This window comes from Rousettus aegyptiacus, unplaced genomic scaffold (assembly GCF_014176215.1).
Source record: "Rousettus aegyptiacus isolate mRouAeg1 unplaced genomic scaffold, mRouAeg1.p scaffold_m13_p_7, whole genome shotgun sequence".
Taxonomy (NCBI): domain Eukaryota; kingdom Metazoa; phylum Chordata; class Mammalia; order Chiroptera; family Pteropodidae; genus Rousettus; species Rousettus aegyptiacus.
Genome location: NW_023416310.1, coordinates 26039711 through 26055081, shown reverse-complemented (window position 1 = coordinate 26055081; position 15371 = coordinate 26039711). Strand labels below are relative to the sequence as shown.

Below are 15371 nucleotides of genomic sequence, written 5' to 3'. Positions count from 1 at the left end.
GAAGTCAGCTTTAGCTTGTATGAATAATGGGGAATGAGAAATAAAAAAGAAAAGTACTGCCCGGCTAGTTTTTGTTTTTTGTTTTTTTTTTGCAAGCCTACTAGAGTTTAAAGTCAAACTATGACAACCCTAAATAGTTTTTAGGCCCAAAGATCTTCAAAATAAAAATAGCTTCTATAGGAAGATAAGGAACTTGCCTAAAGAAACTCATAAAATTCCTTTTGCTTCATGAGCCTATGGCATCTATAAATTTAGGATATATATCCCAATAGATGAGGCAAACTATTTTCATAATGAAAAATTAAGGCATACTTAATTCATAGAACTGTGTTCTTTCGGGTTTATTCCATCACTTGATTCTCTAATGTTCATCATTGCCCACTATATACAGCTTTGAATTTCCTGACCACTATGCTCTTGGTTTTCTTCTAAACCCAAAAGCTAAAATATAAAAGTACCTAGAAATCAGTAACAAAAATGAAATACATACAAATTTTTAGTGGAATAGAGATCAGAAATTTGTCTCTAATATGGCAACAAACCTTCCATCACAAATGTCAATGTGATATATGTTGCATCAATACTGTATATACAAATAAACACATAAGAAATAACAGCACTGATAATGAAACCAGAAATGGTCATATGGTGGAAATGAAGGGAACATGGAGTAGGATAAAATCAATAAGCAATTAAAAAAAGACTGAACAATCTTAATAAGCTCACCTACCTATATGACTTAAAGAATCCAATCCTGCTGTGATAAACAGTGGTTTATTCTGATCCACACATATTGATTTGCTACATGGATAAAAAGAAAAAAGAATCTAATTTAGTTTAGCAGTTGAATGCCACGCTGTACTGTAAATACAAGAGCCAAGTTTTATATCTAGTAATTGGCGAGAGCACTACCCCAAATGAATGAGTGAATATTAATGTGATTTCAAAAATTAAAGTACAGCATTAATAAAGGGTTTACAGAAGAAAAAAGTGACAGACTCAAATAACCCTAAATCAAAATGAAGAAAAGTAGCAAGGTTAAGAAAATACGTAATAAAATTATTGATTCTACTTGTAATCACATAAGAAAGTGATAATAGAGGGAAAGCTACTAAAATGAGGCAAAGACGTAAAAGAAACCAGGAAAACAAGTATAATAGTATCATTATTTTAGTCTTGTCTCAAAGTGTTCTATAACATTGTAGTTGTCAAATTTGAGAAATATTTAAACAATATAAGCAGCAGAAGATAATATGAAATTCTCTAAGAATAGATATCTGGGGTACTTATCTAGTCAAGAAACAAAAGGCTGGTGAGAACAATAGATATGACAACACTGGCCAAAAATAATAAAATAAAAAGATATAAAAAATTCATTTTAACAGTACCTTTTGTCAATACCAAAAGCCAACTGGTTGATAACTCCACGTATTTTTAGTAATAAAGCTTCTGATTTACTGGTAAACTAAAAAAACCAAACAAACAAAGAATCAGAATAAATGAAATACTCTGCTTTCAAATCACAGAAATCGGTAACATAAATATGGCTTTGAACAAGTACAGATTGCAGAGAGTACTATTTATTTGCTCAACAAATATTTATGTTTAAGTAGACATAACAAAAGCTGAGTAAAGGAAATAAAAGAAATTTTGATAAATTTGTTTTCACTGACTCCTCAAACTTCATGAGGTCATTATATTGAAGGAACTTGTGTTTATGCACTAATCATTGCAGCTACTCCCACATATGGCTTATAATCATTGCCAAAATGCAATCTGGTTGGTTAAAAAGTAAGAGGTAGGTACATCGGAAATAACTCTTCCAATAAGGACATATTACTGCCTTCAAAGCAGTTAATGTGGTGGCTGCAGACTAGTCTAACAATATTGATACTTACTAAAATGATTTTTTAACTTCTCTTCTGAATTGCCTTTGGAAACTGCAAAATAAGCTACTGAACATTCTCAGTGGTGGTATATAACTAGAGTGACCATAGCCAGAATACTGTAGAGAATGAAAGGAGGTAGGTATTATTAATAATTAAGCTAAGACACTGGGTGAAAACCAGGACACATGGTTACCCTACAAATCTTTTATGACTAAATCTGAGTTTTAGAAATACCAAAAGTCACTCAGCAAAATCAGAATAACTAAGATGTATGAAAATAAGAAAAACAACCTTGAACCAAAATGAAATGTAATTATAAAGCAGAGATCAATTTTCAGGATAAGATTCATTCTGGATTAAGAATAGGCTCAGGGAAAGAATTCAATGGAGAATGTTCATGTAAAAATATAAGATATGATACATTTATTTTTAAAAATTGAAACAAGTGCTTCTATTAATACATTTCTTTAAATATAAAAAAATTTAACTGAATTTAAAAAACTCATATTATTATTATATTCCCTATATGGAGAGGGAAAAAATTCCATCATAAATGTATTTCACAGGGATGAGAGGACATGAAAAGTTTTCCAACTCAACCCCCCATGTGCTGCATCAATTACCTTGAAAATATCCTCCAGGAATAGCTATAGAGCTTCTGCTTGGATAAACGGAATGCCTGGGAACTCATTATCTCCCAAAGCAACCCATTCCATTTGCAGTTAATGGTAGTGTTAGGATATTCTTTCTTATTTTGAATTAAACTCTTTCTATTGATTCTTCGTTTTTGTTTGTTTGTCTGTTTGTTTTTAACTACAGCAACTGGTATTCCTAGGTGGTCTCCCATTCAAGATTACTTATTCTTGAGTCTAAGGGAGTCCCTTTTCATGTAACAGTCCTTCACATTTTGAAAGAGCATTATCATTTTCTAGATGACAATATAATTTTATATTCCTTCTTATATATCATAATTTTAAGTCGCCTACCATCCTGGTGGCTCTCCATTGAATCTGGTCCTATTTATCAATGTTTTTCTATTTTTGTTTTTATTAACTTTATTAAACTGCTCATACCATTGAATCAGTATTCTTGACTGAAATATAAAGGGTCAACTATAGTGTTGAAAAAAACTGCTGAATATCACTGAATCTTGTAAAGCAGTACTGAACTTGCTCCCTTGAATGGGGTACAGGATAAGAGTGGAAGTGAAATAAAGATAGGGCACGGAGAACTTTGGCTACTCTCTTATCAGCTTGGGAAGCTAGAAAAGTTTCATGGTTCCCTTGGTGGTCCAGAAGTGCTCCTCCGACTCCAACTGCTAAATATTTTTTTTTTAATTTTTTAAATTTTATTTTTATTCACATATTTATTTTTCAGGTGAGGCAAACCTTGGTTGACCTCACAGATTGCAAGGACTTTGTCAGCTTATAATCCCTTATTTTTTATTTTTTATGCCTACGGCACCTGGTCCTCCTAGGTTGTCTACCATCCAAGTACCAATCAGGCCCAACCCTGCTTAGCTTCCAAGATCAGACAGGATCGGGCTTGTTCAGGGTGGCATGGCCGTAGACTTAACCCCAACCTCTAATCTCTTGGTCTTACTGAAACTGAGACAAAGCCCTTCTCAAATCGTTTCTCTTGTCCCTGACCTGATCTTCTAGGGTCTTCTGGGCCATGGCCAATCTCAGGCCTGCCATGGCCTGAGTGACCTGATTTCATCTAAATTTGTACCCATAAAACCAGACTGGGCCTTCACTTACTATTAAATATGATTTGTTCCAAAAAGAATGGTAGAGATTTCCCTTAGTTAACTAACTAGAACTAAATGTGAACCCTTACCTAGCAGTAGAAACAAGGAACTACACGATCCATAGTTTTCGCTTCTGTACCCTAGATGAGCCATGCACTTTAAATTCTCCACATCTTTTCAAAATAGCAGAGAAAAATATTTACAAAGTAGTCTGTTCAACCCAGTATGTAAGCAAATATAGTACAAACATAAAAGGTGATGATTTTAAAGAAAATATATAATGGCGTTTATTTGTGGTATTCTGAAAAGTATAAAAGTTTTAAATTTTTATGAAGGCTAGACCATGTTATCTCCTGGTTTCTCTGAGCACTTTAGGGGGAAAGAGACCATCAGATAGGAAAACTGTGTTTTTTTAAATTAAACATGTTTTTCTATTTTATTGCATTGAAGGATATCTAGCAAAACTGGCTTGCTGTTCATTTTATCCTGGAAGAGACTGAAGCTTAAATGAGATTAAGTGACTTGCCCAAGATCAAATATCTAGTAAATAGTTGCCCTGAGATTTGAACCCAGGCAGCATAACTCCCAAATTCATGTTTTTAACCTTTGCAACAAACAGCATTTTTTTTTAAGTTTAAAAAAGAACATATTGTTAAAGTTTCCCCCGACTCCCTCTTTTCTTTTAAGAGAATAGAGATTCCAATTATTAAGGGAAGTTGAAAATGAATTAAAAAATAACCAATTTATCTCTTTAAGATTGATGGGGTCTATGGATATAAGCAATTTTGAACTTCTGCACCAAAGAAATGGCAGGCTATCTAGCAGTGTGTTGTATAGATACATTATCAAACACTCTGTAACAAGAGGGCTTTTAGCCAACAAAAAGGAAAGGAGGGGATGATGTCTATCTGTCAAAATATTAGTATTTGTTCATAACTGTGTATCAAGTTGCTAATTTTTCCAAATTTGGTACTCTCTGTTCAAGCCCCCAAAATAGGAAATGTACAAACCATTAATGATGCTCCATAATAATGTGCAACAAATCGAAGTGTCTTGCATATTACCTTTCTCTTCTCGGAGTCAAAATCCTGAAGAAACATGTTATTAAAATGAAAAACAAGTTGAGAGAACTAAGTATCTGTAGCATGATGCAAATTATTAAATATAGAAATAGATGATTTCTTAGGTTTTTTTTTTTTGAACACACCCTCAGGAGTAGGATTCCATTACCTTGATGTTTGTTTCTATAGAGAGTTGAACAATAGCTGTAGCCTTCTAGAGCTACAGCTATCAGATCTTTCCTTGTTTAAGCACTTAGCTCGGTAGAATATAGATATGGGCACACATTTATAGTGTGGAATACCCTAAGGATTCTCTGACAAGCGAAGATAAGAAGAAACCAATTTTCTACCTTCTTCAATTTAAAAGTTGGGAAGTAAGTCCTATCCCTCAGTGACTAGGTTAAAAATACAATTTCTAAATCTTCTATCTTATCCCCATTCTACTGCCTTATCCCCATTCCGCTGTATTTATTCTCCTTTAGCTATTTTCTCTTTCCAACTATATCCTCTTTTCTACCATCTTGAAGATGTGTGACTCCTTGACCTCTCCCTCTGAGAGGTATTTTTCTCATTTTGTTATTACTTTGGTTCCTCTCCCATAAAGCACAGGCATGCATGTATGACAAACTCAACTAGAAGTGGAAGAGCTTACCTGAAAAATATCGTATTTACTTCCAATTATGACCAGAGGTATTGGAAATGGGTCAATTAATTCACGATCCTGTTAAATACATTTCACTGATTCATTATAATTGTTTATTAGTATATATTCAATAGTTTCTATGTACTTCTAAAAATACACTATTTTAACTCTCTTCATAGATGTTGATTTGTTTGCTCGACACAGAGGTTGTTCCAATAATTTCACTTAATAAACTGTATTTCTTAAGTATAAAACTCGAAATGGCAAGTCCCTAAATTACTATGATGTTTATTTTTTTTTTCTGTTCTGACCTTTTATTTTCTTGTATAACATGTTGTCTTCCTGTTTCTGTGTTTTTGGTTTTACTATTTTGTATTAATTGTTTGTTGCAATGGCACTTATACTACATCCACAGGAACCGTAAACGATCAGTTTTATTCTGATATGACCTATGTAAAACACGTTCATATCAACTTTGGGCAAGATAAAACACTGCTATTAGTTTTATAGACGATGATATGCAGGATTGTATTTAAGGAACTTGTTTGTCGCCATTGTAACTTTATGATTTAATTAGTTGTCAGATGATAAAAAGATACTGAACGTAGAACACTAAATGAATGTAAAATATAGAGTGATGGTGAAAGCTGTTTAAACTCTACTCCTCGCTCAAATCTGTAGCTTCATCTAGTTTTTGCCAGGTGACTTTTGTACAGTCTAGTTTCTTAATCTTCATTTTATAAACTCAGTATCAAATGACTACTTTAAAACTATTTCCTTTGACTAGTTAATATACCATAACAATCACAGCAGATGTCTAACAAGAAGAAACAAGAAATCTTTTTCCTTGTTTTGCTCTTACTGAGGTTTCATTAAATTGCTATAATTTTCCAGTGAGTAGGTTCATCTACATCAAATAAATCTCAAGTCGTGCATAAAAATCTAGAGAAGTTGTTTGTGATGTATCTTTAACTATATATGGGGCTAAGGATTCTAGGAATTATCCCAACGGCAACTCACTTGATGGTCCTTTTGCATATTACTCCATATCTTCTGTCTCATTTCAGATGCTGCTTTAGAATTTGTCTTTCCCAGTTTCATTATCACTTTATCCACATGGCTTTTTGTGGCTTGCAACAGATTTTCCATGGTGGGCCAAAGGTCATTAGGTTTTGAAAGATCCAAAACAAGAACAATGGAAAATGTCCTAAAGAAATAAAAAAAAACATCATTCGAAAAAGACTCAAAAATAATTACCATGTTGAAATCCTACTATACTGAAAGTTATTATCTCAGAATAACACTATAGCTTAAGAAAATAAAACCTCATAGCAATTTTCTAAGACAAAAAAAAAAAATCCAACAGTAAAGTAATATCCTTATTTATTTGAGTGATTTTCTCTAGTCATATTTAAATATTACAATCAAGAGTGGCACTGAAGTTTTTGTTTGAAATAATAATAATTCAGTTCAAATAATCTGTAAGCAATTGGGTCCAATGATGCAACGTCTAGCTCCAATTTTACTGTGTGTTCCAAAGAAGAGAAACAATAATAACAGCAGCAGCATAACCAGGCAAGGGAAAAGGAAACAGATTTACTGATGGACTACCTAGGGGTCTACCTAGCTTCTTTAATCTTTGCAACAAAAAGTGGTCAAATTCATAGATAGGAACAGTAGAGTAGTGATTGCCAAAGGTTAGGGGAAGGGGAAATAGGGAGTTATTGTTTAACGGGTACAGAGTTTCAGTTTAGTTAGTTGAGTAAGTTCTGGAGATGAATGGTGTGATGATATCGCAATAGTATTAATATACTTAATGCCACTAAACTGTAAACTTAAAAATGACTAAATGGTAACTTTTATGTTATGATATTTTACCACAATAAAAAATAAACATAAATTTAGAAATATGTCTGAAAATTCATAATAAGTATGTGGAACCATAATCGTGGGCCAATTATATCTTTGATCAACAGGGCACACATTCTGCTAGTATATATAGCAAGGAATTTTATGTTACTTTATAATATAGTCAGATATTTTGCTTATTTTGTGTAATTTAAGCAAAAGAGTAAATCTGTACTATAGGTCTAAATTCAGAAAGTAGTGTTTTAGACATTAATTATGAAGATTTTCTATACAATGATCATCTAGCAAATCATATCTACAACATTTCAATAAGGTCATAAACAGTTTTGCTTAACTGCAACAATAATATGATATGTATTTAATAATAAGGAAACTAATTTTATTTTCAGGGATTTAGCATAGGCTTTTTTTCTTGTGGTGAAATATATATAACAAAATTTATCACTTTTTTTCAAATTAAAAAGAATTTTGTTTTAAGCAAAATAAGAAACGGATTGTTTAACTTTTTTCAAGATTAAAATTTGTGTTTTAATTGCATTGGAAGTACTTGTGTTACATTTACCTCCATAGCAAATGACAGCTAAAAAAAAAAGTTAAAAAGCAAAAAAAAAAAACAAAAAACAAAACAAAAGAAAAACCCCAACCTCTTTAAACAAAGAATCAGACCATAGAATATGCTCTATTACAATTTACCTAAAGTCTGTGGAAATCTTCAATGTATCTATAATTATTCTATGAACAGCCATTTAAAAGATAAACAATACCTAATAGCATTTGGCAATATTATTTTCTCAAGTTGCTGGGCTTTATCCAACACAAGGAAATTATGTGTCAAATTAATTCCAGTCACAAAACACTCTGCGATTTGCAAGTACATTAGGAATGAAATGTTTTCCATGAATTCTTTTACCATTTAGCAATTTACTTTGGACCCAAGCCTATGGCTCCCCTTCCCTCTTTTCAAAACCTTGACCTCTTCTCTTTCCTAAAGCAGGCTCCAGCTGCCCTGGGGTTCCAGAAAAAGGAAGAGCAAGAACTGACAAAGTCAGGTATTAAAGAACCTATGGAAAGATTTGGTTTCCTACAAAAATGAGAATTTTCACAAGCCCATCAGGCCCAAACCCTGTTGGTCACAGAAAAGGGGAGTGAGGTAATGTAACAAGGTGATGTGGTAAGCCAGGGACAGAACAGGAGCCAGCTCACAACCCTGCTAAGAGCCAAACTGCTTTTAGCCTCAGGCCATGCTAATTGGCAGCTCAGTTGCCTCTCACCTTAGCAGTCTCTTCTCAACCACACCACCCTGAGGTACCTAAATTCCTAGGCAGCTTGATTATTTGTCTATGTTAAAGGAGGACAAATGAAAAACTAGGGAGTAGTAAAAGTCCAAGTCTCTAAAAAATAATGTGAAGGGGAAATAGTGGTTAGAAGTGAAAAAGTAAAATCTGAATGTACACATAAAACATTCTAAATCTCTACAAAGTATAGTTACGAACACTGAAAACAGTGAAAGAGATAACTCAACATGTTAACAGTGGTTATTTTTTATGTAACTGTGAGTGTTCGTTCTTTTACCTTTTAGTATTTTTCCAAGTTTTCTAGGTGAGCATACATTACTTTTGTAATAAGCTAAAAATAGCAAATTATATGTCTTTAAAAGAAAAAAAAAACATAGGAAAAATAAAGCCAATATTACCTCTAACCAGCTAGTTATGAAAACACAGTTGTCCCATTAACAAGTAATAATTTCATACTCTCAACGGGTGAAATAAATAATTGTCATGCCTTTTGTATTTGGTTCAAGCAGCAGCAATGGTTTGTGTTCAACTCTTACAAGAGTAAGATATTTCAGATCTAAAAATTTTTGTTTTCCTTGGCTAGGATAGGTTCCCAGAAATATTGTGAGAAATGTCACAATCTTCCATATTTGATTTGGCCAACATGCAGGAGGCATTGTCAGGAAAACATCACCAATGAGATTGAGGTTTTCCCTAAAGTTCTATTTCTTAACATCAGCAAATAAAGAGACTTTCTTCCTCTTCTAACTCATATCCTTCCCTCGGATGATGCTTCAACAGTATTAATTCGCATTAAACTCAAAGGTGGACTTACAACATCCAGCTAAAGAAAAAACTCAGGGCTGAATTAGCTCACACTTGGATGAGTATTAGAAAGAATTAAGTTTTTCAAATTTATTTTTGCCAAGTGAATTCATTGCCCAAGAGTTATTTGACATATTTTGTTTGTTTGCAGGCTTGCAAAATATGTCACTGGCTGGAATTCCAGCTATTTTACTTTAGCACAGGTCATAACCTTAGTTCTTTTTAAACTGTTTTGAAAGCATTAGAATTTAATCACATAGAGAGTAAGTGAGCATAAGCCTTCAGCAACATAAAACTGTCCCCCTAAATTCTGATTCACAAAAGGCTATTAATATTCATCTTGTGAACACTACTGGGTACTTACTAAAAACTGTTCCTGGAGCTGGCTCACTTACCTTAAGGTATCACTTGTGATTGGTATGCTGATTAAGTCCAATAAAGAGGTTCCTCCACCTAGTTCCCAAAAGTGAGCAATATCTTTTGGCTGAAAAAACAGGATTTTTTTATATTAATTTTTTTGATTTTTTAAAAAATTTAAATACTTCTGATACTTCATTAGCATCAGCCAGTAATAATTATGGATACAAAGTACTGTAGTCCTCCGTCAACCCTTTCTTGACAGTCAAACCTAACCTCTTTTTCTAGCCCATCCTTCAAAATGCACCAAAACACATATTCTAAACAACAAAGATGAGACAAAAAAAATATGTGTAAACATAAATGCCCTGATTGCAGTAATACCTTAACAGAAGACATAAAGTGTCCCAATTCTGTAAATATCACATGTAGCAGACACTTACTTAAATGTGAAATAAAATTAACCTCTTGAAAACATTCGATATTTTTTTTGAAAAGCATTATAATTCTAGATAGAAATAAAACAGTTGAATAGAAAAAAATTCTGATTTACATTGGCAGAAGCTCACAAAATAAATTAGATGAACAGATAAAGCATGAGGAAATGGGCTGAACAGATGGCAGTCCCAGCTGCAGATCAGGATTACCTGAGCAAAGCATAAAGCAGACAGTCTGCCTGAAGCCCCTGGAGAATCTGACAGGCTACCCCTGGCAATACAAGAGGTAGGTGGGGGAATATGAAGAGCCTAAACAACTGCTTGCCTTTTTATAGGGCTCTTAAATATTAGAGTATAGAAAAGGCCAGGCAGCCAAGTAGCTTGGAAATAAGACCATGGCAAACTTCCTAGTGACTGGCATCTCTGCTTCCACTGTGATGCTGAAGAGCCTTCAGGACACCAAGACTGTGTGCTTCCATTAAAACTCTGAGGGAGCACTGAATTTGAGAAAGACATGAATCTTCTTAAATGTTGACAAGCCCAACTTGACAGCAGAAAGTTGAAAGAAAAAAATAGGCGAAAAAGAATCACCTGAGTTTTATGTATCTGCTACCATGAACTTTGAAGAGACAGATGATCATTAAAGCAAGTTTTACATAAATCGATATGTATTTTTGACAAATTATCATCTCGTAATCACTAAAATTGTTCGACTGTTGATATTTAAATTGTTAATGTTTGTGGGAAAAATAATTTTTCATTGGAAAATCTCCCTTAATTCAGAATTTGATGAAGGGAGGTTTTTAAAGCTCTTCTCAAAAGTTAAGCCTATGAAAGTTGTCTCAAAGTTTCTAATAAAAGAATAATTCCATTTCTAGGCTTATCACTTGTATCAAAATTCATGTGAGTCACAAAAATAAAGGTATCTCAATATGTTATTTTTTCTTTTCTTTTTAATTTCACAGTTTTAATAAATTTCACTGGTGAAATCAGAAAGCAGCAACAGGCAGTTTTAATTCTACACATTGTCTAACAATCAAACATTTAGACTACATCAGTCTGTAAAAATTTGCTTGTGTTATGGGAGAGTGGAACCTTCCATTCTAGATAATTCTTTCATACTGCTAACTTTAAGAAATGACCTCTTTTGCTGTGAGAACTCCAAAGCAGAATTCTATTTAGGATTTTTTTATCCTCCTAACTCTCCCTCTATCCTGAATAATTTCTAACTTTCCTCTGAAAAGAGACTAAAACGAGTGAAGATAGGACTATAATTAATCAGGGCCTTCAATTTCAAATAATATTATCAACTTTAAGATGTCTTTGTAAAAATGCTAATAATTTACATTTTGATAAGAATATTTTCATAAATATTCCACAGGGTAAACTCATATTTTTGGCAGATATTTTGGCAGGCAGTAGGTGACTCACAATATTATTCTCATTTGAAAAAAGAAAAAGTCACATTAATACAATTAATATAAATATATCAAAAAACATACACTAAAGTTACAAAGGAACCTTATTTCAGCATTTTAAGAGACAATAAATGAGAAGGCTAAAATATTTTCAGTTTGAATTGGCTTTATATCTGCTGAATTGCATTTGAAATTTGAAACTACATAGCTATGAAATATACAGCTGGATATGTTTTCTGATTGTAGATAAGATAGAAAATGTAAAGTCAGCATCATCACTTTTCCATCTATGGACATAGCGATACCACTCAAAAAGACACTCACTATATTATGCCCTTTCGCTCTTCTTCCATACGTATATTCCAAAGCTAAGGTTGGTTTTGGTGGCTCATCCCTGTACAATAAAGACAGATAGCATTACCATCATGGGTGGCATTATTTTCTTATGCTATCATCTTACCTGATTCATGTTTGCTTTCTCTTAAAACTTCTTCTTAATCCATTAGTAAAGAAGTTACCTTGTATAATAGCATTGAAGTAAAAATGATTTTAAAAATTATATAAAAAATCAATAAGCCTTTAAAAAACCATCTTAATGGATTTTAGCGGCAGCTGCAGAGGTGAATAATGGCACTTGTGTGATGTGGTAGCCTCTAGAGGCACCGTTGGGGCAAGTGGAAAGGGCAGCGGAGCTGGTAGTGTTGATGGCAGTGCCGATGGCAGTGCTGATGGTTGTGTTATGGCACAGGCTTTCTGCATCCAGGCCATGTGGGAAGCAGCGACATCAGGTTTGTGCTCAGCCTTGATCTGGGGAGCTGGGAACCTAATGACTATCAATTTAAAGAAGACACCGATGAAGACTTGAATACAGTTCTCTATCTTAAATCACAGCTCGAACATGGACATCATTTATCTAGTGAGAGCTACAAATGATCTTAATAAGTCCTAAAAATTGACAAATGATTTGAAAAATATTAGAATGATTTGATGAATTATTTACACTATAGCTTACAGTGCTCGGTAAGCACTTTTATGGTATATAGCTATTTATTTAATTTTTTGTTGTAGTAGAAACGCATAAATTTATCATCTTAACCATTTCTAAATGTACAGTTCACTAGCGTTAAGTATATTCACAACCAAACTTCTGAACGTTTTCATCTTAGAAAACAAATTCCAAACCCATTAAACAACAACTCCCCATTTTCTCTTCCCTCCAGCCCCTGGCAAACACCATTTTACTTTATGTTTTGATGACCGTGACTACTCTAGATACCTCATGTAAGCGACATCATATAGTATTTGTTTTTTTGTAACTAACACATTTCATTAAGTATCTATCCTCAAGGTTGATCCATGTTGTAGTACATGACAGGATTTATTTCCTTTTTAAGGCTGAATAATATTAGTATATATCTATTTTTAATTTGGAGAAGAGAAATAATTTTTAATTTGTGATTTAGAAAGCTATGTTTATTGAATATTTTGTATATCATCCCTGCATGTATCTTTTTTCATACATGTATGTAACAATATTTGGTTATATTTCCTGAAAGATAAAAATTTCCTCTTATGAAAACAAATGCTGCTTTTAAGACAAAATTTAGAAATGCTTATATTTAACCTACAATTTGAAGTCTACTTTTTCTAAGTAGACTTTCAAGGAACTAAAATTGATCATTTTCTGATCAGTTTAGTATTTAGTTTTCTCCTCAACTGATATTGCGTTGGATGACTCGTTTGTAATGGGATACACACCTGATCTAAAAAGAGCCATAATTCCTGGGGATGCAAAGATGACACAGGTGTCACAGTGGATGGTTCTTCTAAGAAACAATTTTGCTGATAAAAGGAATTATACAAATCCAGGATTCTATTATTTGTATTCTTTAATAATGTTTTTTAAATGAATGATTTCTTTAATGTGACCTTAAGACCAAATTCCATCTCTTTTGATGTTTTTGGAGAAGTTACAGAAAGGAGGCACTGGAGTGAAGTAGCAAACAAATATCTTCCAAAATTTATTGGAGGCTTCCCTCATCAACTCCCTTCAATATCTACCAATTATGACATGAATCTTAACCTGATGGCACCCTTCTATGATATAGAAGGTTAGGAACTATGTAAAACAAATGATAAAATGTACAGTTTGAGGACCAACCTTGTGCTTCGAAATTATATCCGTAATTTAAAGATTATGACTAATATTCAAATAATCATGAACTCGGTAGAGTAAAAATAATTTAAATATCATAGTAGTAGATCCAAAAAGTAAGTAAGCACTATCATAGGCAGTGTAGTTATGTTGATTTTTCTCCCAATAGGGGAATATCGTATTAATTCTGCATAATTTTTCAGGTTGTTGTTGGTTTTATTTATTTTTTAAATTTTATTTATTTATAATTCTTTAATGTCACCACATATTTGACCCCTTTTACCTCATCTACCCCTCCCTATGGTTTCATTTTTAAAGAAGATCTTAAAGGCAATACTAAGGATTCACCAGGAATTAAATTATTTTGTTTGGACCTCAAATTTATTCTTCTTCCATATGTCTTTAAGACTCTAACTTGCCCTATGCAACTAGAATAAACAAAAAATGTAGTCTAAAGGTTAACATAATACTTACCTGTCAAGACACCTTAGGATAATAGTAGTTTTTCCCTGAGAATGTAAAAAAAAATAAAATAAAAGAATATTGTGTTAATGTCATCCATATGTAAAATTTTACTCTTGTTCATAATTGTGGCCCAAAATAGCTTTTTAATCACTTGAATGATAAATTACCTGGAAACTAGAAACTTTCAGAATTGTTCCTAAGTTTGATAAGTGGAAAAAGTTAACTGTCAACTTTTCATCTCAGTGTAACTACACTGCTATTATTATAATTATAAAGTCCTGCAGATGACAAATACTAGCAAATCATACCTCACTTTAGTGGTCAACTTGGCAGCTGTCTTAAATTTTCTGTCTACTCATCAATGCTAATTACTGGGTAAGCTGATGATTAGCGTCTTCTAAAATGTTTGAATTCCAATTGTTGAAGTGGAAATAAAGAAAAAAGATAACATACAAATAAAGGACACGTGGCAAATATGTTCAAAGTCAGCAATCCAGATACCAGGTTAGAGTACCTTTTTTTTTGTTTATTTCTAGAGAATATACTTATTTTAAGTTTCTTTTTAGGATCGCATACATGATTTATTTTAATAAAAGTAATTAAAAAATAAAAACAGAAACACACTGTAACAAAGGGCCCAATCTAATATAAGTAAGGACAAAATAACAGTATGAACGAAAAAGACAGATCTCAAGCTCAACCTTAGTGAACAGAGTTAGGTGGTTACTAAAAATCTTTCTATACAGTAGCAGCAGCACAGCATCTGGAAAAAGAGAAGCTGGCAGACCTGCTCTAGTCTACTACAGTTAAGCAAAACCTCAAAAATTCTGTTCCATCCTGAGACTTATACATTAGAATAATTCCAGTTGAAAGTTACAAAAATCGTGACAGAGAATCCATGAATGATATAGAGTCCATGACACAGAAGGCATGGCAGAAATAAATGAAGATAAAGCTGAAAAGGAAAGACCCACGAGGACAACGTGGTGGCCATTAATTATTTGAGGGGCCACTATTTGAAGGGTATTTTAAAAATACTTGAAGATTTAACAAGTAGAAGAGGAATTAGATTTATTCCCATACTTTTACAGGTCAGAATTAGAACCAAGTGGTGGAAGTTACAATGAAACAGATTGAGGTTTTCTAGTAACTAGGAATTAACAAAAATTAAAACAGGTTGCCTTGCGGAAGAGAACTCCCCCATTGCTGGAGATATTCAAACCTAAAC

At 33.0% G+C, this 15371-nt stretch overlaps 1 protein-coding gene and 1 pseudogene across 2 annotated transcripts in view; both read right to left on the bottom strand.

Moving 5' to 3' along the window:
- The window catches only part of DYNC2LI1 (dynein cytoplasmic 2 light intermediate chain 1), a 28818-nt gene that overhangs the window by 10670 nt on the left and 2777 nt on the right, over positions 1-15371 (bottom strand). For both annotated transcript variants that reach the window (XM_016142224.2, XM_016142226.2), the window contains exons 3-10: positions 14153-14187; positions 11848-11917; positions 9707-9795; positions 6364-6550; positions 5353-5421; positions 4650-4727; positions 1389-1465; positions 731-801 (exon numbers count right to left, since the gene is read on the bottom strand). In XM_016142224.2, the coding sequence (XP_015997710.1) occupies positions 731-801; positions 1389-1465; positions 4650-4727; positions 5353-5421; positions 6364-6550; positions 9707-9795; positions 11848-11917; positions 14153-14187 (676 nt within the window). The remainder of the gene's footprint in view (positions 1-730; positions 802-1388; positions 1466-4649; positions 4728-5352; positions 5422-6363; positions 6551-9706; positions 9796-11847; positions 11918-14152; positions 14188-15371) is intronic.
- On the bottom strand, positions 3342-3460 carry LOC118606001 (annotated as a pseudogene).